The 24,278-nt window shown below is 54.3% G+C and overlaps 1 protein-coding gene across 2 annotated transcripts in view; it reads right to left on the minus strand.

Moving 5' to 3' along the window:
* Positions 1 to 9,011: 9,011 nt before the first annotated feature.
* Positions 9,012 to 24,278, minus strand: part of TARS2 (threonyl-tRNA synthetase 2, mitochondrial) — a 31,411-nt gene continuing 16,144 nt past the window's right edge. Inside the window, exons 10-18 of one of the 2 annotated variants that reach the window (XM_050930399.1) lie at positions 23,533 to 23,699; positions 22,347 to 22,509; positions 22,039 to 22,176; positions 20,936 to 21,013; positions 19,524 to 19,624; positions 16,287 to 16,391; positions 15,707 to 15,779; positions 15,519 to 15,633; positions 9,012 to 9,717 (exon numbers count right to left, since the gene is read on the minus strand). In XM_050930399.1, the coding sequence (XP_050786356.1) occupies positions 9,569 to 9,717; positions 15,519 to 15,633; positions 15,707 to 15,779; positions 16,287 to 16,391; positions 19,524 to 19,624; positions 20,936 to 21,013; positions 22,039 to 22,176; positions 22,347 to 22,509; positions 23,533 to 23,699 (1,089 nt within the window). In that variant the 3' untranslated portion in view covers positions 9,012 to 9,568. The other variant, XM_050930400.1, reaches the window with a different exon arrangement.

Genomic DNA, 24,278 nt, shown 5'->3' on the forward strand with positions numbered 1-24,278 from the left:
GGGTCAACAGATGAACGGCAAAGACAGACACGACGGGTGGATTTACGGATATATACTGTAACCAGTTTGCCCGGGGATGTTGGCAAGCTCTCTTAACAGTTTAGAAAGCTTTCACTTTTTGAAGCACACCACCTACCGTCATTACAGAATAGCCTGACACCACCCCCCCTCATAAATTTCCTGCAACAGTGAAAATTTAGACTGATAAAAACCTACGAGAAAAGGGTTAAAAATGAATCTTGATAGTAGCCGCTGAAATTATAAAAAACAAACATTTGAATTCTGCCAGGCCTCATGATCCTCATTCCTGACACAGCGTCACCTGTTCTGTGCATTACGATATCACCTGCCAGCCCCAGTGATGGCCCCAGAACCCCATGGTGCAAGGTGCAGGACGCAGAACAAAATGACAGTCCCTGCGGCCTGCCCCAAAGAGTTTACAACTTTCAGCTGAGGCCTCTTCAGAGTTTATGACCAGAAGGGTCCATTAGATCATCTGGTCTGACTCCTGCACAGCAGAAGCCAGAGAATTTCCCCAGCCCCCGTACTGAGCCCAGTCACTCGTGTTTTATCCAAACATCCCTTCCACAAAGGCACCCAAGGGTGCATTGGAATCTATAGAAAGAGGCAGGGCCATAGGAAAGAGGAGTTAAACCTAGAACACCTTGGATTTCTGCGTTTGTTCAGTGCCTGGCACAGTAATGGGTCCCGGGCCATGACCAAGGCTCTCACGGGACTACCACAAGACAAATAAGGACCGTCATTCCCCATTATACAGGTGGGGAAACTGAGGCACAGAGCAGGGTTGTGACTTTCCTACCGCCACACAGTCAGTCAGTGGCAGAGCTGGGAACAGAGCCCAGGACTCCTGAGTCTCAGTCCAGTGCTCTAGCCACAAGACTTTTCCCATCACTAACTGCCTGGGACACCTGGTGGGTGGGGGCCTTTGCTCTACCCTCCCATTTGAGAGCCCCCCTCCAAACCAAGCAGATTTGTGACCTGGTGACCTCTGTCATGGAGGGGCAGCTGAGCCAACCCTAAGTGTGGTTGTGTCACACACACACACACACACACACCAGGTCACAACTGCTGGAGCAGGGAGCCAGGCCCAGTTTCCCGGGACAAGAGCTGCTGCTGTTGAGGGGTGACTGTGGAGCAGATTTGCCCTGCAACCCCCGCGGCCTCCTTCATCTCTGCCTGCCTCCAGCTTCTCTGTTGTTCTAAGTGCACAGCATCAGAACAGATGGCAACAACTGGGTACTAAGGTGCCTAATGGATTTATGAGGTGCTCAACTCCCTTTGATAGCCAAGGGGAGTTGGGCACCCAGCTGAGGGGCATTTGTGAATTCTGTGAGGTGTCTAAATACTTTAAAAGCAGCAAAGAATCCTGTGGCACCTTATAGACTAACAGACATTTTGGAGCATGAGCTTTCGTGGGTGAATACCCACAGGATTCTTTGCTGCTTTTACAGATCCAGACTAACACGGCTACCCTCTGATACTTGACACTAAATACTTTAGTCCTCCTTTTGCTGTGATGTGGTCTCGTCTCTCTCTCACAGATAATTATCTGCCCCCACTCCCTCCAGGTTCCCCTGACTTGGTCTGTGGTTTGCATTATCACCTGCTAAACATCTCTGCGCGCCTTAGCTCAGGCAGCAGCTCCACAGCCTGCCCACGCTTCCTGCTCCCACCTCAGGAATTTCATAAATAAATTGCTTCTGGCTGGACTGGCTGGTCGCAGGCTCTCGAAAGTCTAAATGCAAATACCCCCCAACTGGATGAAGTGAGCGCAGAGAAACCAAGGTGGCCCAGCAACAACAACAAAGCTCCAGCACTGCTGGCCTGCGAGGCATGGCAAAGGGAAAGGAATCTGGCTAGCCCTCCCATGATTCGTGTTTGGAGGCCTCAATGTGCCAGGAGCTGTACATCCACCCAGGGAGAGACAGGGCCTACGAAACATGGACTGAATGGTCCCCGGGTGGCTCTGTGTCTGTACAGTGGCTAGCGCAACAATGGAGTCCTGGTCCATGACTGGAGCTGTTACACCCAATGCACAACACTCATCACCCTCCATGTTACAGGTGGGGAAACTGAGACACAGAACAGGGAAGAGACTCTTTCACAGTCACTCAGTAAGTCAGTGGCCGAGCCAGGAATAGAACCCAAGTCCCCAGCCTAAGCTCTAACCCCAGGGCTTTTTCCACCATGAACTCCTCAGAATATCCCAGACTCCTCTCTGTCAATTGCTTCTTCACACCAAGTACAGCTCAGCTCTGTGTATACGGTTATCCCTGTTTAACAGTTAAGGGAAACTGAGGCACAGAGCAGCTTGGTGACAGCAAGTAGGTGGGGGATTTAGAAGTTCAGACTTACACTTTGTATTGCGTTTGGAGGAAACCCCTGGAGGTGGCCCCGGGTTCAAAGCTCACACCACACGTATGCCCGGCTGAAGTTAGTCACAGCAGCTGTGATGCCAGGCTCTCTCACCTGAATCATGGCAGCATTACCAGACTAGGAGCTAGGCACACCCAGTTCTTCCTCTGCCTCCCTGCATGGGATCCAGGCGCCAGTCACTTCCCCAACTCCAGGCCTCAGTTTTCCCAGTTGCAAACCAGCGATGGTGACACCGACTCGCCTAACCAGACAGTGCAGTTGGGATTGTTTGCAATGCATGCAATTCAACTGATTGGCCAGCATTAATAAAACCATCATCCATGGTTCTCACCTCAGGCTTTTCACCAGTAGATCTCAAAGCACTTTACTCCTGATTATCCTTTACAACCACTCTGGCAGTGCGAAGAGATCTAAGAGTGGGCATCACAGTCACACTTACTTTAATACTATCTAGCTCTTACATCATCAGATCTTAAAGCAGGTCTGCTCGTCTATGCCACAGAGCAGGACTTCGCTCGAGCCATTGGGCCTGGTTCTCAGGGCCTAGCTCTCCTTCAGCCTGCACCTTGTGGGGTTGGTACACCTGTGCAAAGCGCTGCCCCTCCCATGCTGGGGGGGGGGGAGACACAGCAAGGTGCATGACCCTCATGATTCACCCATTATTTCTTCATCAGGGAGGGAAGTGGTTGCCGACCCTGGGAAAGTACCAGCTGGGTTTTATAATCCCATTTAACCATCAGCCGTGAGCCAAACCGCCCCCTCAGCCTTCACCAGAGCGGCTCCAGTTACTGGACAGTCCGCAGCTGGAAAAGCCTGGGGCGGCGTCTCGGCTGAGTGCCAGGGGAAGGACGCAGGCTGCATTTCCAGCTCCACCACTGGATTGGGGACCGATCACTTCCTCTTCTTTGTACCTCAGTTTCCCTTCCCCCCCAAATCTGGAAAGTGGGATTCCAACCACTCCTGCCAAGTATTACTGACCCAAGCAGGGGTGGGTGTTGTCAGAGGAGGTGGAGATCAAAATTGGTTGGGGCTGAGCGGCAGAGGGATTTGGCTTGGACCCTCTAGCTCAGGGGAAGAGTTATTTTCCAAGCACTCTGTAATTTGCAATGCAACTGCCGGGAAGGGGATGGCGGGTCTGCACGCCCAGCCCATGCCTTCAGGGCAAACTGGCCGGCTGGGAAACGCAGTGGGAATGGAGGTTACGCCCAGCCAGCAGCCTTGGCTCCAGAAATGTTTTCCCCTCTTTCATTCCTGCAGACAGAGTCACCCGGCCTGGATTTGCAGCCATTGCCAGATCTGCGACCCCAGGCGAGGAAACCCCATTCTGTCAGCGGCTGGATAGTTCCAGGAATTAGGAAGAGGGGCTGGGGGCTTCCAAGCCAGGCAAGCCCAGTCAAACCTGCTGAAACCAGTTGCTCTTTGAGGACAGGTGTGGTGAAGGCTCTGGGCTGGAACCCAGGAGACCTGGGCTCAGTTCCCAGCTCTGCCCCTGACTCACTAGAGCCAGTCACTTCCTCTCTCTGGGGCTTACTGTCCCCTCTGTACCCCCGTCATAACACTCACCTCCAGCTGGTTGCATTGGTCAGAGGCCCCGTTGGGATGCCCGTCCATCAACGACCCCCATGGCCCTAAGCAATGGGGTGGGGGGGCAGTGGTCCTATTTACCTTTTTGCTGTTCCCGGCCAGGCAGCCTGGTGGGCACAAAGGGGGTGCGGAGATGGGCTGCTTTGGAAGTGGGCTGACGCTAAGATGCCATGGGGAGGGGAGCGGACAGGCAGTGCTATTACAACACATTTTTGGCACTTGCCGCCATGTACGAAGTGACTGTGCACAGCCGGGATCAGCTTCTCCCAGGGGAGCAGAAGCGAGCAAACACTTGTCCTTAAAGGAGACACATTTGAACACCACATTCTCCAACGGTGACACAGGTCAGCTCCATGTTAGCTGTGTTTCCCCTCAACTAAACGGGCTGGCACAAAGCAGGAGCGAGGGACTCTGCCAATCCCAGATGGCAGAGTAGAGCCCATGCTGGGTAAAGCAGTTTGCAAACTGGATGGCGGAGTGGGACGGGGATTCAGTGGGGAAATGGGGGTAGGCACCAGTCCAGTGTGTGGCATCCACCCCTGCTGCCTGTACAGCCACCTCCTCTTTCCACCAGCAGGGCAGGAGCGGCTGGGCACTAGAGGCCGGGTGTTCCAAGCTCGCTGTGCCAGCTGTGCCCATCTGTAAGATGGTGGTGGTGGTGGGGGGGAAATGACAGACTCAGCTAACAAGATGGGCAAAGCGGGCATAGGGCCTCTCCGTGCTGTACCCACTCCAAGCAGATAGGTTGCCCAGGGAGCACTTTCCAGCAGGGCTAAGCAGCGGGGTGGTATGAGCAGCACTCCTACAGCCGAGAGCACCCGCACTGGAGGCTGAGGCTGAGCAAGGCTTGTGTGATGCCTCCGCTGTACGCTCCCGGGCCAGTCTCAAAATGGTTTTAACACACAACCCGCCTACCCGCCCCAGACCTGGTTCCCACCCTCCCTCTACGGGCCTCCTGCCAGAGAGAAAGCTGACAGCGATGGCACGCCTGCCACGGGCTGCCATGGAATGAGTGCAGGAGAGGCTGCGCCATGGGGGTCTTGGCTCCTTGCCGGGAAGAAGCTGAGCGTGTCATGAGCAACAACAAACAATGGGAGAAGTGCGGGGCCTGAAACAGGATAGTTAGAACTTCTACCCGGCCCTTTTCCACCCCACAGCGCATTCAACCATCGCTGCAAGCCAGGCCAACTCCACCACCGTCCAAGCGTCGGCAGGATTGGAGCCAGCGATTCCCATCCTTCCATCCTCCATGGACATGCCACCAGCTCTGGGGAGGGCTGGGACAGCTGTTTTTCAGCACACTGCAGTGCTACAAGGGGGCACAAGCAGTAAAGGGGGAAAGAATGGGCCAGGGTTTAGGGCACTAGCCCATAATGTGGGAGACCCACATTTAATTCTCTGTTCTGGAACCAAATTCCCTCTCCGTGTGTGTGACGGGACAAGCCGCTTGGTCTCTCCGTGCCTCAGTTTCCCACCTGCCCCACAGGGATAACCGCACTGCCCTGCCTATCAGGGGGGTTGGGAGGATAAACACATCAGTGATGGGGGCCACATGTGTCCCTAAAAGAGACAGCAGTTTAAGTGGCTGAATTGAATTTGGCCTGATTCTCCATGAGTCTAAGGCCCCTGTACTCTGCCAGAGTGGTGTAAATGAAAACCAGCCCCAGAACCTAGTTGCTGACAACTCCAGGTTATTAAAAATCCCCTGGCGCTCGATAAATCGCCCAATTCAAATGCTACTCCCTACACTCGGCTTCCCTCTATTTTCAATCAGGGTCCTTTACTGTCAAAAGCCAGGCACAATGTTGCTGCACACCGTTAAGACAGCTATCTCGTTCCGCCCTAGAAGTGGCTGCATTTTCAGGTGGGGGTATCTCAGTTTTGGAAAGCATCCTGGTGTCTATCAGAACACAAGCTCATCAGCACCGCTGTTACTGCTACCTGTCAAGTTTCTGAGCAGTATTGAGGTGCCAACTGCAGTACGTCAGTGTCTTGTGAAAGGCAATTCATCGTGAGAAACTCTTGTCAAGATGCACTCCATGCAGGGGAAAGATAAGCTCAGGTTGCTCGGAGGGCTTTCAACAGAGGTTTTGATTGAGTCACAGCAGGTCTGGCAAGTGACTCAAACTTATCAGATGTTCTAAGCTTTACAAAGAAGCAATTGTACGCCCCCCCCTCTTGAACATGGCAGGGATATGGTTACAGGAAACTGGAAGCAACAATGGCCAGGGTTGTTACTAAGAACACTCATGGAGGACTTCAGTTCTGGATTTTGAAAGAACTCGAACAGGGTTTTTTTTTTTTTGGTTTTTTTTTAAATCCAGTGTGTTGAAATAGGTCAGGCCCTGTCGCAACAAACACGTGCGTGGGGCGAATGCTTGGCCCTAGCTTGGTCTTTTAAAAACACAACTGCAGCCTCCCACTCTACAAGCAGGGTGGCCTGGTGGAGAGCATGGCCTAATGGTGGGGAGCCTGGGACAGAGGGGTTTCTCCAAGACCAGAAAGGAGCATTGAGATGGTCTAGTCTGACCTCCTGCAGAACCCAGGCCAGAAACCTGCCCCCATCTCATTCCTGTTTGAACTGGGGCAAACCCTTTTCCAAACTCCACTGACATATTGATGGATAATCCACCACAACCCTTGGGAAGTGGTTCCTGAGGTTAATTACCCTCATTTCCAGCCCAAATGTGTCTAGACTGCGGTTCTCCATTCTGCCACGACCACAGGCCTCTCTCTCTATGCTTCAGTTGCCCAATGGGGATAACTGCATGGCCCTGCCCCATGGCGGGGCTGTGAGGATAAATCTATTACAGATACTGGCCCCAACACTGATTCTGAGTAACTGTTGAGGGATCCATGAGCGGCTCTTTCCTTGCAGATGTTCACCCACCTGGTGCTAGAACAGATGCAAAATCTGCAGACATCTCCATGGCTACCGTGATCAATCAATACCCCCACAACACACCTGTCAAGAGCCGTGGGTCCCACATGTGCCTATCACAACATGTAGTGGTCCTCACCCAGTGCACTAAATGCCCCAATAACAGTTATCGGGGTGTAACCAGTCACATGGCTCTCGAATGAACTCCCATGGGAAAATGATAAAAGACAAAAAGCACCCATGAGTGAACAGCTGTCACAAAATGATCATTCTAAATCCGACCGCTCAGTCTCCATCCTCAAAGGAAACCTGCACAACTAGTTCAAAAGATGAGCCCAGGAGCTTAAATTCATTACTCTGCTAGTCACTACAAATCATGGACTGGACAGACACTGGATTTATGGCTTATTACAACAGTCTGTAACCCACTAACCCCTCTCTTTGTCCTATGACTACAGAGGTGTTAACTGGCCACTCGACCTTGGATGATCCTTTAGGATATGTGCTAACTACCTATGCTAAACTATCCCTTCCATCTTGCATTTAGCTATGACACTAAGTACCTTCCCCAGACCGGAAGAAGAGCACTGTGTCACTCCTAAGTGTCTCTCCCCCACCAACAGAGATGGTCCAGTAAAGGACATTCCCCTCCTCCACCTTGTCTCCCCTCGGGCGGCAGGTTGGATATAGCATCCCACGTTCCACCCCAGAACTGGCTGCATCGGTGGTTTGTGAAGTGACTTAAAGCTCCTGTTGGGATGGACGATGTATTAGGATGATGATTTATTTGTATTATTGTAGAGTCTCCATGCCCCTGGTGCCAGGTGCTGTACAAACACAATGAAGGGACTGTACCTGCCCCATGATTTCCTGAGAGGTCTCCCCTCCAAGTCCCACCCTAACTCTACTTAGTTCAAGAGACCCATACATCAATCAGCCTGGAGAACTAAAGCTGCCGCTCCCCCCACTTTCAGCTCCATTATGCATTCGGCCACCCTGGCTCTGCTGGCATTTGGGAAGGCCCCACTGTTTGCTAGCTCCCAGACCACATGTTATTTGGGGCTCAATGGAGCCGTGCACGTTCGCAAACACTGAAGTGCACCATCAGCAGCCACAGATGGGGGAAGGCATCACCCTACCACAGGCAGCGTTGTGCAACCGTTACTCACGTCCGTGTGCAGCCACTGAGAACAATCGGGTGAGGAAGTATTCACCATGACCCAGGGTTGCACAATCCAGCCTTCGATGGGTGGCATGTGCAGGAGAGCTCGTTTCTCTCCCCAACCAGTAAATCCAAAGGTCCGCTCTGCAGGACCCCACGTTCGAAACGAGAGGGCAAGGTAGGAGGCACTGCCCACTGGTTAGCAGAGGAGCAGGGGGTTATCGCGGAGCCTGGGATTCTGTTCCCGACTTGGCACAGGCTCCCGGGCTCTCATCAAATGGGCGCCGTGGGGGCAAAAAGCTGCCATTTAACTCTGTGCCTCGGTTTCCCCATCTGTTATTGCTCAGGACCCCGCTGCACCAGGTGTTGCTCACGTACCTCGTAAGAAAGCCCCAGCTCTGAAGGGCTCATGCATGGCAGGGAAAGGCAGGAAGAGAGAGAAGAGAAGCAACTCACCCAGTCACCCAGTAGCAAAGCTGGAAAGAGAACCCAGGTGTCCTGCCTCCCAGTTCATTGGAGCACACGAATCGCCAGGCTGGAAGAGAACTGAGGCCCCTCTACCCAGCGTTTTGCCTTGGGACAGTGGCCAGCGCCAGATGCTGCAGAGGGAGGGGCAGAACCTCCCCCCCAGTAGCAGATGTGGGGGACTCCGCTCCCCACAGCGATTTCATCCTGAGCCCTAATAGTTATAGCACCTCCCACTAGACAGCACAGCCTCCCAGGGGGAACAGGGATGCTGCTACAGACCTACCTCACGGGGGCAACTGACTGTGCGTGAGATGCGTGGAGATCCTCCAATGAAAAGCCACTAGCTGCTCCCACCCTCACATAACAGGGACCTCAGAGCTTCAGCTGTAGGGAGAGCCAGCCATCAGCTGCTGCACTCGCCCCCGGGGGGGGGCACCGTTCACCAGCGGCTCAGCACCGTGCCCAGGGCTAGAGCCCAGGGTATGATTGGCGCCGGTATCCACCACTAGTGATGCTGCCTTGACTTGAAAACACATTTTAATCAGGCCCAGGGACCCGAGTCTGCGAGAGTGAGGCTGAGTGAGCGAGGCCAGGCCCGCAGGTTCCAGGGACCATCTTACTCCAGACAGGGCGGTCCAGCCCCTGCCATGCTACAGCATCAGCGTGCATTTCTTCCCCCCTCTCGCCTGGGGGTTGGTGGGGGGCCTCTCAATAGCCACCAGCCCCTAAAGTGGCTCCTGCCCTTGGTCTGTGGGTGCGGATGCAGCTCCAGTACATGTCAGGAGTGTCTAGGGTCTGCACCGACCCTGCTGGGAAGCCGCACACTTGGGGACGTCATAGGGTGACGAACATCTGGAAAGCAGCTGGTGTAGCCTCCCTGTGCCAGGGGTGGCACCGAACCAGTGCAAAGGGCAAGTCACAGAGTGCTGATGCCCGTTGGCAACCCCAGCCCAATCCTACGCACCAGGCCACCGGCGCCTGGCTTGCCTGCTCCATCACAGACTCGGACAGGCGGCCGCTCATCACCGCCTGCTTCCCCTGGAGAGGCAAGCCCACGACATGCTGCGGGGACCGGCTCAGAACAGCTCCTCGGCATTCCTGAGCCGGGCATCCCGCAGCTCCCGCAGCCTGAGCAGCACCTCCTGCAGGCCGTGTTCCCCGTGCTGCCTGGCGTCGCGGGTGCGGACATTCACCGTGCGGCTGGACAGCTCCTTCCTGCCAACCACTGCAAGACAGAGATGGTGAGGCTGAGGTGGGGCAGACTACAAAGGGGAAGAACCGGGGCCAGCAGCAGGGGACAGCACTTCCTCCCCAGCCCAGCGCACCCCTTGGAAAACTCCCCTGCATGCAGAGCCCCACACAAGACCCTACAGTGGGTGGCAAGGGCATGAAGGCACCCAGCGAGACCCAGCAGCAAAGATCAGGGGAGGGCAGGGACCCAGCCCCCTGTGCATTGGGTCTGCTCCAGCTCTGCTCCAGCGCCCGCTAGGAAGCGAAGTAGGAGGGCTCTGGCCATCAGTGCAGGCTACGTGGCGGAACAGCGCCCGAGAGCCGTGCTACAGCCTGCCCATGAGCACGAGGAATGGGGGTGGATGCATTCAAAGGCCATCAATTACATGGCCTCTCGCCCCCACCTCAGCTCAGCAGCTCCAGCAGAGAGTCCAAGACGGATCCCCACCCTCCCCTCTGCCCTATGGGGGTCCCTGCAGGGCAGGGCTGAGGCATGTGGACAGGAGAGCATGTGTGGGTAGGGGGGACAATTGCTTCACCCCATTGGTGGCCAGTGGATCCCCAGCACCAGGGCTGTCGTGGGAGCACTTTCGGGACCTGGGAGCCCTGCGGGAAGCAGCTCCAGGGCAATGGGAGGCGTCCCACGCTCCCCAGGGCTGCAGCCAGGTCCTTGTTGCCTTGGCCATTGCTAATCAGCCCATGACAGATGGAGGAAGCAGTGAGCTGAGCCAGCGTTACCTGGAGCTCACCCCCGGACACAGAGCAGCCGAAGCAGCAAAGGAGCCCAGCGTGTTATCTCTTCCCGCCAGGCTCTGCGGAAGGCTGCAGCTGCCGAGTTCGGTGTGACCAGGAGAAGCCTGGGTTTCCTGGACTCGAGTGCAACCCGAGCCCAGCCCCAGCAGGATCAGCTGGGACATGGAGCAGTTTGGGTTAGTTTAGACAGTGAGAGGGATGCTGAGCTCCGAGGAAGAAAGAACTGCTGTCACAGACTACAGGCATGAGTCATCCCAACCCCCCCCACAAATCCAGGGCCGGGAAAAGTCACCCCCAACCCACCGCACAAAGGGTTTGCAAATCCTAACCGAGCCCAGACACTGAGCTCAGCCTAACTTCCCCAAAACACCAGGCTAACAGACGGGCTGAATCACAAGCTTTTGGGACAGGAAGCCTGGCTGACCCCAGTCCACCACCAAGCCAGCCCTGGACCCTTTCCCACACAGCGTTTGCGTGGGCTTTTGTCACACGGCCCAGACCTCGCTGCTTCCATCCCTGCCCTCGGAACACTGTTCCACCGGCGATTAGCAGCACCCAAGAGCTTGCTTGGCCCTTTACAAACAGGGGAGAGAAAGCTCTGCCCTGGACACTTCCAGGCCAAGCCATTTTCCATCTCCTTCAGCCTCTTCTGAGGTCCCTCTCCTCGACCCCAGAGGCAGACCCTTGGTGCTAGGACAGTGTACACTGTCCAAAGGCAGAATTAAGATCCCCTTTCGATAGAAGATCCCCTTAGGTGGACAGAAAGCTGGCTAGATCATTGGGCTCAACGGGTAATGATCAATGGCTCCATGTCTAGTTGGCAGCCAGTTTCAAGAGGAGACCGAGTGGCTAGGCAGGAGTTCTGCAGAAAAGGACCTAGTGATTACAGGGGACGAGAAGCTGGATATGAGTCGACAGTGTACTCTTGTTGCCAAGAAGGCTAACAGCATTTTGGGCTGTATAAGTAGGGGCATTGCCAGCAGATCGAGGGATGTGATCATTCCCCCCTATTAGACATGGATGAGGCCTCATCTGGAGTACTGTGTCCAGTTTTGGGCCCCACACTACAAGGAGGATGTGGAAAAATTGGAAAGAGTCCAGCAGAGGGCAACAAAAATGATCAGGGGGCTGGAGCACGTGACTTATGAGGAGAGGCTGAGGGAACTGGGATTTAGTCTGCAGAAGAGAAGAACGAGGGGGGGATTTGATAGCTGCTTTCAACTACCTGAAAGGGAGTTCCAAAGAGGATGGATCTAGACTGTTCTCAGTGGTACCAGATGACAGAACAAGGAGTAATGGTCTCAAGTTGCAGTGGGGGAGGTTTAGGTTGGATATTAGGAAAAATTCTTTCACTCAGAGCGTGGTGAAGCACTGGAATGGGTTCCCTAGGGAGGTGGTGGAATCTCCTTCCTTAGAGGTTTTTAAGGTCAGGCTTGACAAAGCCCTGGCTGGGATGATTTAGTTGGGAACTGGTCCTGCTTTGAGCAGGGGGTTGGACTAGATACCTCCTGAGGTTCCTTCCAACCTTGATATTCTATGATTCCCCTGACTGGGGCTGGTTGTAGGGCTGCTCGGTCTCCCTCCAGTTGCTAACACCCTTGGGGGCGGAGGTGGACGAGACCTCAGCCAGAGATCCACACGGTGCATCCTAGCCATTCTCCCACTCTTCTTGCTGCCTGGTGAATCCTCCTATCTGAGGGCGATTGTCCACAGGCTGCACCCCCTGGCTGTGCCGTGGCAAAGATGCCCCAACCAGATAGCCTGGGCCTCAGGAGTTTCTACCTTTCAAGCATTAGCTGAGCTGGACAGAGTTCGCTGAGTCACTAACATGGGGCGGGGAAAAGCAGAGCTGTCTACTTTTAATGGGATCGCGACCAGTCACAAGCAGCTCAACCAGCTCTGACTAAGCAAAAGGTTCCCCATTTTTTTTTGTCCTTCGGGGCCGGGATGGTGCATTTGGATCCATTCAGAGCAAAGGCCTGAATCTGAAACATTCCCCTTCCCCGTAACCCAAGCACTGCAGCCCTGACGGAGTGAAACTGATTAGAAACCAAAGAGAAACTGCCCTGTCAGCCTGTCTCACCCCAGCTGAGCGAAGGGCAATGGGGAAACCGGCAGTATCAGGAGTGAACTAGACAGAGATGAAGATTTAAAAAGCCACCAGAGGGCTTTGCACACTCAGCTCCCATTGGCTGGGTGTTCAAATCCCTTAGACAGCTCAGATAGTAACAATCTAAAGGCCCTGGGGGTTGGAGTCTAAGCGGTGTAGTGGAGAGAGCACAGGCCTCGAGATAGGTCTACACGTCACACACTGCACAAGTGTAGCTGTGGCACTTTAATGAAGATGCTCTAAACAGACGGGACAGAGCTCTCCCATTGGCGTACTTAACCCACCTCCCCGAGAAGCGGTAGCTGTGTTAACAAGAGAAGCTTCCCGCCAACAGAGGGCTGTCTACACGGGAGGCTAGGTGGGATACCAACGTCGTTATGGGGTGTGGACCCTGAGTGACGTACTTATAGTGATATAGGCCTGTAGTGTGACCAGACCTCAGGAGAGCTGGATTCAAGCCCAGCTCTGCCACTGGCCTGTTGAGTGAACTTAAGCAAGTCACTCCCCCCTCCCGGGCCTCAGTTTCCCCATCTGTAAAACAGGCTAATGATACGACCTCCTTTGTAAAGCATGTTGCACACTCTCCAGATGATAAGAGCTAGGGATTATCATTAACCAGACACCAACCTCAATCCCTCCAGCCTCTCACTATCTGAATTCCCCTACTATTCGGAGTCACAGCCCGGGATGGGACAAGTCAGGACTCCTGGGATCTATTCTCATCTCTGCCAAACTCATTACAGGAGACAAATACGTTACATGGGCAGGGTGCGGAGAGCTGGAACGGGGCTTCCTGCAAGCAGTTTGGCCAGCTCCCAGCCACCCCAGCCTGTGCCAAGCAAAGCATGCCAGCATCCCACATCTCGCCACAAGCACTTCTACACACGCTAGGAGAGAGCTCTGTGTGCCAGCAGAGAACTGGCTGAGTTAATAGCCGGGGCTCTGACAGCTGGCCACTCACGGCTGAACAAGGGAGCAGACCCTGAGAAACTTTAGTCACTGACCGCTGAGGTCACGGTGGGTTTAGGGTTCCACCAGAGCTGTGTGAGGGGGCCTTAATGGGGGTGGAAATACCCCGAGAATCCTCCCTGGTGTGGACCTGGTATAAGGGCTTGGCTTCATCCTGCTCCCATATAGGGGCCAGATCGGGAACACGGCTGGAGCACGCTAGACTACAACCAGGGCCCTGCTTCCCAAGGGTGATGGGCAGCAGCGCATGAGTTAGAGCAGCCTCAGGGTCACGGCTTGTAGGCCCTACCATAATACACCTAGCTCAAGATCACTATTAGTCCCTTTACCTGCGCCTGTTGGTGCCAGAGTAACAGACTGGGACTGAAAGAGCGTAAAGGGGTTGGATGAGCAGGGAAGGGCTGGAGAGTCCAGCCAGCGCAGGGGAAGGGCATAGATGTGTATTATATACGTGAAGCACTCGTTTAGGGATGGAAGAGACTGCACAGACCTAACAAGGCACACTCCTGACACCCATGGGATGAGTACTTCCAAAACCCGTCACGGCACAGACTGGCCAAGAGGGTCCCAACATCTCTTCCGCATCCGGGCTCATTTTAATCCCAGCTTTCTAGGCTCCACACAGTGGCAGGGAACAAAAAGCCTTCGAGCGATTTACATGGGAGGAAGGGAGGGATTTGGGGTGGCAGTTGCCCTGGTGACAGATTTGGGAGGCTAGGGGGCTGGCAGAGGAAAGGCCCGTAACCAGGTGACACCAGAGAGCCAGGCTCAATAACTGAACCTGAACTAAGCAGTGTCCCCACTGGTTGAAGGCAGAGCCAGCTTGGGCAGCCTCCCTAAGTGTCCTGTGCCATTCCACACACTGCAAGCCCCGGTACAGCAGGTGCAGCTGGAATGCAAGTGTGGCCTGCTGGCTAAAACACTGGTTTGAGAGTCAGGAGTTCAAATCCCAGCTCTGCCACAGATGCCCCTAATCTCTCCAGGCCTCATTTCCCTCCTTTCTAAAACAGGGAGAATCATCCTTCCTTTATCTAGTAAGGCTATGAGCTCTTTGGGGCAGGGACTGTGCCTGTCCTTATGAGCTGCGCCCAACATGGTGGAACCTTGATCTGAGTTTGAGCAGCCAAGGGGTTGCTCTGAGTTGTGGCCTCTAGGCGCTACCATAATATACCTAGCCCAAGGTCTGTGGGAAATCCTATAACTCACCCCACCTGTGCTAGTCGCTGCCTCTGTGGAACTAGGGGGAGGTTGGTTTAGGAGCCTTTGCCGCTCTCCCCATTCCCCAAGGGATGTTGGGAAGGCAAGGAAGGGACCCTCAGGGGCAGAGTACAGAGCACGGACCTGCCCCTTTCCTCACAGCTCCTTCTGAGGGCAGGGCTGTGCACCTGCAGCCTGTGTGCCGGGCCCTCCCACGAAGTCGACATATCCAGCCCAGGGAGACGCTGCGGATGAGAGAACCCAGCCCGGAGCTGTTACTCCTCTGGCGGATTCGTCACGGGGCTCAGGGGAGGGGGAAGGTCGAGAGCTCCCTGCCCCGCAGCCCCAGTCTCCACCTCCTCCAGCCCGGATCCTAGAAGCACGGGAGTGCATTCTAGGGGAGCGCGAGTGACAGATGTTGCCATGAAAATGGCTGCATCCCCCTCCACCGCCCCACGAGGGAGGGATCTGGGGCACAAGAGCCCCTCCACCCCAGCTCAAACAGGCAACAGCGGGAGGAGCACCCTGTGGCCCAGTGTTCCCAGTCCTGCCGTTAGCAGCAGTGCATTAGCAAGAGGGCTGATGGAGGGACAGAAATCATCTCCTGTGACGAGCACCTGTTGCACCAGGGAGCGGGTGTTCAGGGGAAGCACAATCCAGCCTTCCTAAGCCCCGAGCGCGGCTGTCTGGCTGTGGCCGGGCACGCCTCCAGGGACAGGTGGGACGTGGTTGTTTTAGGAAGCCGTGCCTCACACCCTCGCTCTTACCTAGCTGGAAGTTGTACTGAGCCAGCTGAGCCTTCCGGATTTTCCGGTTCAGCGTGGCACTCCAGTCGGCATCGATGTCCGCCATGAACCCCGCCTGGTGGAACATCTCGCGGACCTGAGACACAGACAAACACATCAGAGATCCCAGCCATGGACGGCGCAGGTCGGGCCTGTATTTCGCCACTCACCTCGTGGGCATAAACCTCCACGTCGGGTCCGATTGGGATCACCATGGCTTGGAACGGGGACAGCCACAGAGGCCTGCAAAGCGAGGGAGAGGCTGAGTTCCCTTTGCTTAGTTATACCAGAGCCCTCTTCTCCTCCTCCCCCGGCAGGGCGTTCCCACTCACCCAAGCTTTGTCCATGTTCCGAGGCCAACGCAGGATGGGTCTGGCAGCCCTCGCCAGCTTGTCTGCAGGGACTGAGCCCGACACCAGTGCATCTAAAAGCACAGGCCTCTAATGCTTAAGCGACTTGCCCAAAGTCACATTGGGAGCAGAACCTAGGACTCCAGCCCGCTGCTCTGTGCACAAGGTCATGCTGCAGCCCTGAGGGCGAGCCCTGGGCATCTGGCTACCTGGCTTCTCTTTCTGACTCTGACTCTTTCTGACTGCAGTTTCTTAACAGTAAACGCCCACCCAGAACCACGCATCCGCCCCCCAGGGCAGAGCTTCACTGGACAGTCGCAGCGGAAGGGGACACCAGGGAAGGAACCGTAGGGCGAGAGATCCCCAATGCAGGGTTAGGAGCCAGTGCATCTGTCCTCACCACTTCCGGCCGTAGTTTTCAGCCAGGACGGCCAGTATCCTCTCCACGGAGCCCAGCACCGCCCGGTGGATCATCACCGGCCTCTCGGACGTGCTGCCATCTTTGCTGTGGGTGAAAAGGATCATGGGAAGCAGTCAATGGGCACTGAAGGTATAGAGAGACAAGCAGACCCCTTCCCCGTGCTCCTGTCCCGGGGTCTGACGTGACTGAAAAGGAGGAGAAGGAAGTAAGAGTTTGGGGGCTGATTCTGGCTGCAATGTGTTTACATTTGATGGAGATGCCACTCAAAGTTGCTATAGCAATGAAGTGGCTCCAGACACGGATGAGGTTCCTGTTACCCCTCAGGTTTTCGCAGGCGCAGTTCCCTTTGACGTGAGCAGAAGCTGTGCCTCTAAACACTCTAAAGGCCATGGAAACGTGAGATCACCCGCTTGCCCACCGCGGAAATGCAGCCACCTCTAGGGCGAGACAGTTACACCACAATTTGCCAAATATCGTTTTGTTCCTCGTTCGAAAGAGGAAGTGAATTTATTTCCAGCTGATGTGAAACATGAAGTTCTGAGGCAGGTCTAATGTGTCAGCTTTTCTGGCACGTGGCCAGGAGACCAGGGTCAACACTTCAGCTCTTGCAAAACGTCCCAGGTGCAGTCAGATCTTCAGTTAAGGGCTCAAGGTTTCTGGAGTGGGATTCTCCTAAATTCCCAGTGCTGGTGAGCTCTGCTCCTGGAGGCGTCAGCAGGAATTTTCTCACTAACGTCAATAGGAGCAGGGTGAGGCCAACACTAAGTCTTTATGAAAACAGCATGGCCTAATTTCCCCTCTCTGCTAACTACCCCAGACACGTTCCCTGGAATTGCAGGAACAGAAAATAGATATTTATAGGGTGCTTTTCACCCCAAGGATCCCACAGCACTGTATCCACTTGCCTTTATATACCCACAGTACGCCATACAGGGCCACTGAAATGCAGCCATCTCTGGGGCGGAACACGTCAGCTGTTGCACAGCACATGGCAACAGAGTGTTAGATGGGAAGTGAAGAAAGAATGGGGACAAAACTAGCCAGGAATAAAGTGAAGCTGGAAATGAGGGGAAGGTTTCTAGCCTTGAGAGAGAGGGAGGGACCAGACCAGTCTCCCACAAGAGGCAGGGGTGTGGGGGGGACAAAGAGCCAACTAGTTGGAAGCTAGAGCTTGACCTGTTTGTGAATAGGGTGATAGGAGGGGGTTGCCTGCGACAGCAGAGGACTGGACTCGATGACCCAGAAGGTGTCTTCCAGTCCTATGTTCCTAACAACAACAGAACCAGAGGAAAAGGCAGGGGGGATTCAGAATGTACCTTCTATTGGCAAGATTTGGCCAGGACTAAGGTTCTATCATCCACTGGTGGTTATTAAAACTCTCAGGCTGGACTCATTGACGGGTGCTCAGGGAGACTGGGAGCCCAACAAATATCTTCCCATCTCCTTTAGGCCCCTGGGAAATCCTGAGTTCATTGCTTGTTTTGCTAAGGTGATGGCCAGCATCTTGGCTGACATACCAGGGATTGAACTGGGACTTCCGGATGTTCAGAAAGACTTTGACAAAGTCCTTTACCAAAGGCTCTGATGCAAAGCAAACTGTCATGGGATAAGGGGGCAAGGTCCTCTCGTGGATCAGTAACTGGTTAAAAATTAGGAAACAGAGGGTAGGAATAAAGGGCCAGTTTTTACCATGGAGAGAAGTAAATAGCAGGGTCCCCCAGCGACCTGTAATGGACCAGTTCTGTTCAACATATTCATAAATGACCTGGAAAAAGGGCTAAACAGTGGGGTGGCAAAATTTGCAGACTAGACAAAACAACTTAAGATAGTTACGTCCAAAGCAGACTGAAGAGTTACAAAGGGATCTCACAAAACCAAGCGACAAAACAGCAGATGAAATTCAATGTTGATAAATGCAAAGCTAACGCACGTTAGAAAAACACAATCCCAACTCTACCTACAAAATGATGGTGTCTAAATTAGCTGTTACTACTCAAGAAAGAGATCTTGGAGCTTAGTTTTCTGAAAACATCCACTCCATGTGCACTGGCAGTCAAGAAAGACTGGGACTGTTCATCTTAGAAAAGACACGACTGAGGGGGGATATGACAAAGGTCTATACAATAATGACTGGTGTGGAGAAAGTGAATAAGGAAATGTTATTTACTCCTCCTCCTAACACAAGAGCCAGGGGTCATCAAATGAAATTGATAGGCAGCAGGTTTAAAAACAAACAAAAGAAAGTACATCTCTACCTCGATATAACACGACCCGCTACAACATGAATTCGGATAGAACGCAGTAAAGCAGTGCTCCGGAGGGGGCGGAGCTGCACACTCCAGTGGATCAAAGCCAGTTCGACATAACGTGGTTTCACCTATAAGGCAGTACGATTTTCTGGCTCCCGAGGACAGCATTCTATCGAGGTAGAGGTATATTTCTTCACACAACACACTGTCAACCTGGGGAAGTCACTGCCAGAGGATGCTGTGAAGGCCAAAAGTATATAAGAACTAGATAAGTTCCTGGAGACTAGGTCCATCAATGGCTATTAGCCAAGATGGTCACAGATGCAACCCCATGATCTGGGTGTCCCTAAACCTCTGACTGCAGGAAGCTAGGACAGGATAACAGGGGATGGCTCACTCGATAACTGCCCTGTTCTTTTCATTCCCTCTGAAGCACCTGGCACTGGCCACTGTTGGAAAACAGGATACCGGGCTAGATGGACCATTGGTCTGAGCCAGTATGGCCGTTCTTACGTTCTTAAAAGCATGAGCTGCTACAGCTCGATCTGATGAGCCAAGGCACCCCCGACTCTCATCCTCTAGGGATCAGGCACTGAGGGGGAGCCATAACACATGTTCACCATGGGGCTACATCAAGACCCCAACCCTTTCAAAAGCTACCCCCAACCATATGATCCTTACTGGCCAGGACGCTGGGTTTAAGGGCTTGTCTACACAACACTTAGCTTGCGGCAAACTGGGAGAGTAAATCTACCTTGGGCCAGTCTGTCCATGCAGCCACTGCTACCGTCCACTACAAGTTTCCTACTGTGCTTTGACATACCTGGCTTTGAAAGTTTTGAGTGCACGGCAGCACCATCTACACGGACGGCTAGCGAGCAGCAGGCTAGCCTGGGGTAGGTTTACCCCCCAGCTCACTACAAACGCCCCGTTTGTATAGACAAGCAGCACCCAGATCTTGCTATACCTGATGTATGTCAGGTCGAACCTCACGGGCATTTGGAAGTCCAGCTGAATGGTAGCACATTGATGGTATCGGCCCAGGGCGTCCTTGAGCTGAATGTCGATCTGAAACAGCAGGTGGAGACGGGTGAGTCACTCATTTCCCAACAGACCCTGGAGGGGCCAGCACTGTAAACAGAACCCTGTCTCCGTGGTGATACAACTTCGCTTATCAGTGCAGGAAAAAAGTCATTACGCATTATCCCCTTCACGCTATTTATGGCTACAGCAGCAGCAATGATCTCTGGGGGGAGCACGGGATAAGCCCAGACAAAAACTCCAGGCTACAGTCTCGGCTCCAGCTGCCAGTTAAGTCCCAGGAAACACCTAGCACATGGCTGTTTGTTAGGACACCTGTACCCTGCAACATTGCACATTGGAGAGCCATGTCTGCAGAGACTCATGGAGGAGTCTTGCCCAGCAATGAGCTGATCCTGGGGGGGGACAGAGATCAAGGTCTCTTTCAAGGGTGGAAAGTACAAAAGTCACGGTGTTTGCATCCTGGAAATCATGGCTGAGGCAGAAGTCGCCCGAGGGCCCAATCCTGCAGCTCCTTGCACATTCCATAGATAACTACTCCCGTGAGTGGACCCAGCCCAAGGGCCCAATCCTGCAGCTCCTTGCACATTCCATAGATAACTACTCCCGTGAGTGGACCCAGCCCGAGGGCCCAATCCTGCAGCTCCTTGCACATTCCATAGATAACTACTCCCGTGAGTAAATCCAGCCCCAGGGGCCAATAGATTCCTGCACAGGTGAGTTACCCGGACAGCTGACATGAGCAGTAAAGTCAGTCACACCAATCACATGAGTAAAGTTACTCACGTGTGACTGTGTTTGCAGGACCAAGGTCTTAGTCATCCTTGATTAAAACCCGCAGTTTGCTGATCCCAGAACTCGGGGTGGGGGGAATGGGTATAAACAAGATGGGTTCAATTCCGGGCCCTGCATTAGCTTCTACTAATTGAGCTGTTTTGTAAATTAATCAAAATTAGAGCCCGTCTGTTTTAAGACACTCGTGTAGCCTCCTAAAACAACTGTGCCGAGCTAGTCCCAGTGCTTTCCATCCCTAGCTCGCTGTGCCTCACGAGGGAGGGCAAGGATCACCGATGCGCTATGCTCGGCCGCAAGCGTTGGGGCTGACACAAGAATCACTGGGTGAGTTCTCTGGCCTGTGTGAGGCAGCAAGTCAGACTAGAGAATCAAAATGGCCCCTCCTGCTCTTCACAGCCCAGTCATTACTCTCACGCCATAAGTGAGGAAACTGAGGCAGAAAGCAGGGACACGACTGGCCCAAGAAGGCAAAGCAAGTGTGGCAGGCTCGGGACCCAGGAGTTCTGGCTCCAACAACTGATGGTGCATCGAGCGCTCACTAACCTTTGGCCCATAAAATGCCCCGTCGCCTGGGCTGAGCTCCCAAGGCTGCCCAAAATCATTGAGGCTTTTCTCCAGTTGCTGGAAGACAAAGGGGTTAAGTGAGTAGATGCCTTTTGCCCCAGGTCGCTCCTTTTGCCCCATGGCCGCTGTCAGCTAGTCACAGGATTGATTCAATATTGAAAGTCACTGCAGGAGACAAGAAGCCGACCAGCATCTACCCTGCCAACCAGCTGCGACCGCCGCGTGAGCAGCATCTTCTGCATGGTAAGTGGACCCTGCCTTGGGGGATGATGCTATAGCAGACGGGTCTATTCAGTGTCACTGTACTGCGAGAGGTGGCATGTGGATCCAATCACAAGGGTCTGTACCAGGCAACTCCCCCAAGTGCTGCTCTGTGCCACAGAAAACAGAGCTGTCAAATCACTCAGACCCAACCACATCAGCCTCTCGCCCCCTGCCAGGGTAAGTAAGCAACAGTCACGGGGCACCAGCACCAGCAACCTCACTGGAGGGCGGGGGAGCAAACACCACACCCAAATGAACAGGCAGAGGGATTTATTACAGCAGTGCCTAGAGATCTCAAACTGAAATCAGGGCCCTTGCTGCACTGGGCGGGTACAGGCCCTGGCTGACATATGGGCCCCATCATGCCAGATGCCTAGCCAAGCCCAGCCCAGGGCCCCCACCGTGACAGGCGCCACGCCAACCCAGAATGAGAGAGTCTCTAAATAGCTCAGGCAGACAAAGGAAGTGTTGTTATCCCCACCTTACAGACAGGGAGAACTGAGGCACACAGAGATCAAGTGACTTGACCAAAGTCACAAGGAAAGGTCAGTGGCAGAGCTGGGAACTGAGCCCAGGTCTCCTGAACCCCAGTCCAGGACCTTAGCCACAAGGCCGCCCTTCTGCTCAGCGCTTAGCTCAGAGTGCCAGAATGCAGGCTGGAGTTTTGCCAGGACACTCGGGTTCTAAAACCCCTACCAAGGGGTGGACGGTGATTGACCCTGCTCAGCGTGGGACACCCACATCTCAGGGTGCGGGAGGTGCATGGGGCACTGCTAGACACATGCTGCATTTGCTGGAAAGGGGGGAGTGTTCCCCACCTGCTCGGCCTGCTCCCACACATGAGCGTCGCCCAGGAACCCTGCCGGGCGTGTGGAGAGGTAGAAGCGGAAGGAGAAGCCGAAGACTGAATACACGGCCTGCAGGAAATCCAGGCATCCGCCGATCTCGCCTTCCAGCTGGGAAAGGAACACACCACACAAGGAGTTTTGGGGGATGGGACGAGACGGAAGGCAGCGCCCATCCCCAAGGAGACGGTGATCCCAAGGAGGGAGGGCATTTAGGAAGGGACGGTTTGTTAATTACACCCTACCCCACCCCCTCGGGGTACCCAGCTCTGCGCGCTCACCTGGCCCAGGGTGCAGAAGATGTGAGCGTCGTCCTGCTGGAAACGCCGCACCCGGGTCAGGCCGGTCAGGGTCCCCGAGGACTCGTTCCGGTGCAGTACCCCGAAGTCGGCCAGGCGGAGGGGCAGCTCCCGCCAGGAGCGGGGTCGGTGAGCAAACATCAGGCTGATGGGGCAGAATGGAGGAAGAATGGAAATCAGAGCCCGCCCAAGCCCTGCTGAGAAGCACACCAAGGACCCTTTGGGGCAGCAGCAGACCCTAACAGGGAAGGGAGCTGCTGGGCTGCCCTCGATCCAGCCCCTGCTGCTGCTTCTCTGGCAGGAGAGCCAGGACCCCAGTGGGAAGAGGGTCACTCCCACCCAGCATCCAGTCAGGGGCCACAGAGCGGAGTGAGTGGCCAGGGTTCAACGAGACACCTCCATGGCAGCCTGGATGAAGAGGCCAAGGCCTAAACGTGCCATGGATACAAAGCTGCAAGAGGGGTCCCTCCAGGTACCGTCCACACTGAACATGGGCTGTTGGGTATCAATGCGACACCAAACTGGACCTCTGGTCCAGACCCCAGGGCTAGCAGGCTGTTGATTTATCTGAAATACATGGTTTTAAGAAGTATCACCTCCCCCTCCCATCTGAATGGCGTTACGAAAGTTTAACGATAGGTAACTATTATACAGCGCTAAGCGAAAACCAAGGGCAATCCCCAGTCAGCCCCACTCTACCCACTAGATCCCACTCCCCTCCCAGGGCTGGGAATAGAACCCAGGGGTCCTGATTCCCAGCACCCCTCGCTCTACCCACTAGACCCCACTCCCCTCCCAGAGCTGGGAATAGAACCCAGGGGTCCTGATTCCCAGCACCCCTCACTCTACTCACTAGACCCCACCTCCCAGAGCTGGGAATAGAACCCAGGAGTCCTGACTCCCAGCCTGACCACACCCCTCTACCCACTAGATGCCCCCCTCCCCAGCATCTATCACAGATCCCCCTAGTCCAGTGGTTCTCAAGCTATTTACCGCTGTGGGCTGCAAACGTGGCCCATAATGAGTTATGTGGGCAGCATCCAATGCTGCCTGTATGGGTCTGAGGAGGTCACATAGGCCGCAGCTCTCTGCTGACTGGGCCGCAGGTTGAGAACCACTGCCCTAGCCAAACAGCCAGCCTGCAGCAGACCTCGGGTGCCTCGCTCACCAGTGACCAGGGCAGTTCATTGGCTTGAGGGCAAAGGTCTCGTTCTCGACTGGGAAGCAGAACATGTGGTCGCTGTAGTGCTGCCAGTGGCCAGACAGCTCCCACAGCTTGGCGTTATAGATGTTAGGGGTGACCACCTCCGAGAACCCACGTTTCCGATACTCGCTCTGCAGTGGGGGCAGAAAACACAAGATGTGACCTCTTCACAGGAGCACAGACCTGAGAGACACTGGGCCCTTTGCAATGAGAATGCTACTTAATAACGACACAGAGTGTCACATCTGCAGAGCACCACCCACACTCACATCTCATCCTCCTTTCCCAAGGGAAACCAAGGCAAAGAGGTAGAAATGACGTACCTAAGGGTCACAGAGAATGATGGTGTGAGAAGTGGGATTAAAGGAAATTACTTGCCTTACGACGACTCAGTGTGTGCGCGCGCACACATTCCACTCTTGGTGCACCTATACCAAGTGCACTCCAGTTTAGATTTGTCCAGCGAGCAGTGTCTGTTGGGGGCTGTGCCTCTACCTCAAATGTCCTCATGCTTCCAACTGAGGACATGGGGGGCGGCCCCAACCACCCCTTAGTTCCTTCGCTAATATGGAATCCATCTGAAAGCAAACTCTGTAGTAGCGAGGAAGGATCACGGACTATATGTGGACAACACATCTGCAAGTACCACAGTTACCATAAGGTAGAACTATTGCAGCTTCAATGTCTTGTGTACACACACACACACAGTT

This window comes from Gopherus flavomarginatus, chromosome 20, assembly GCF_025201925.1.
Source record: "Gopherus flavomarginatus isolate rGopFla2 chromosome 20, rGopFla2.mat.asm, whole genome shotgun sequence".
NCBI classification, from domain to species: domain Eukaryota; kingdom Metazoa; phylum Chordata; order Testudines; family Testudinidae; genus Gopherus; species Gopherus flavomarginatus.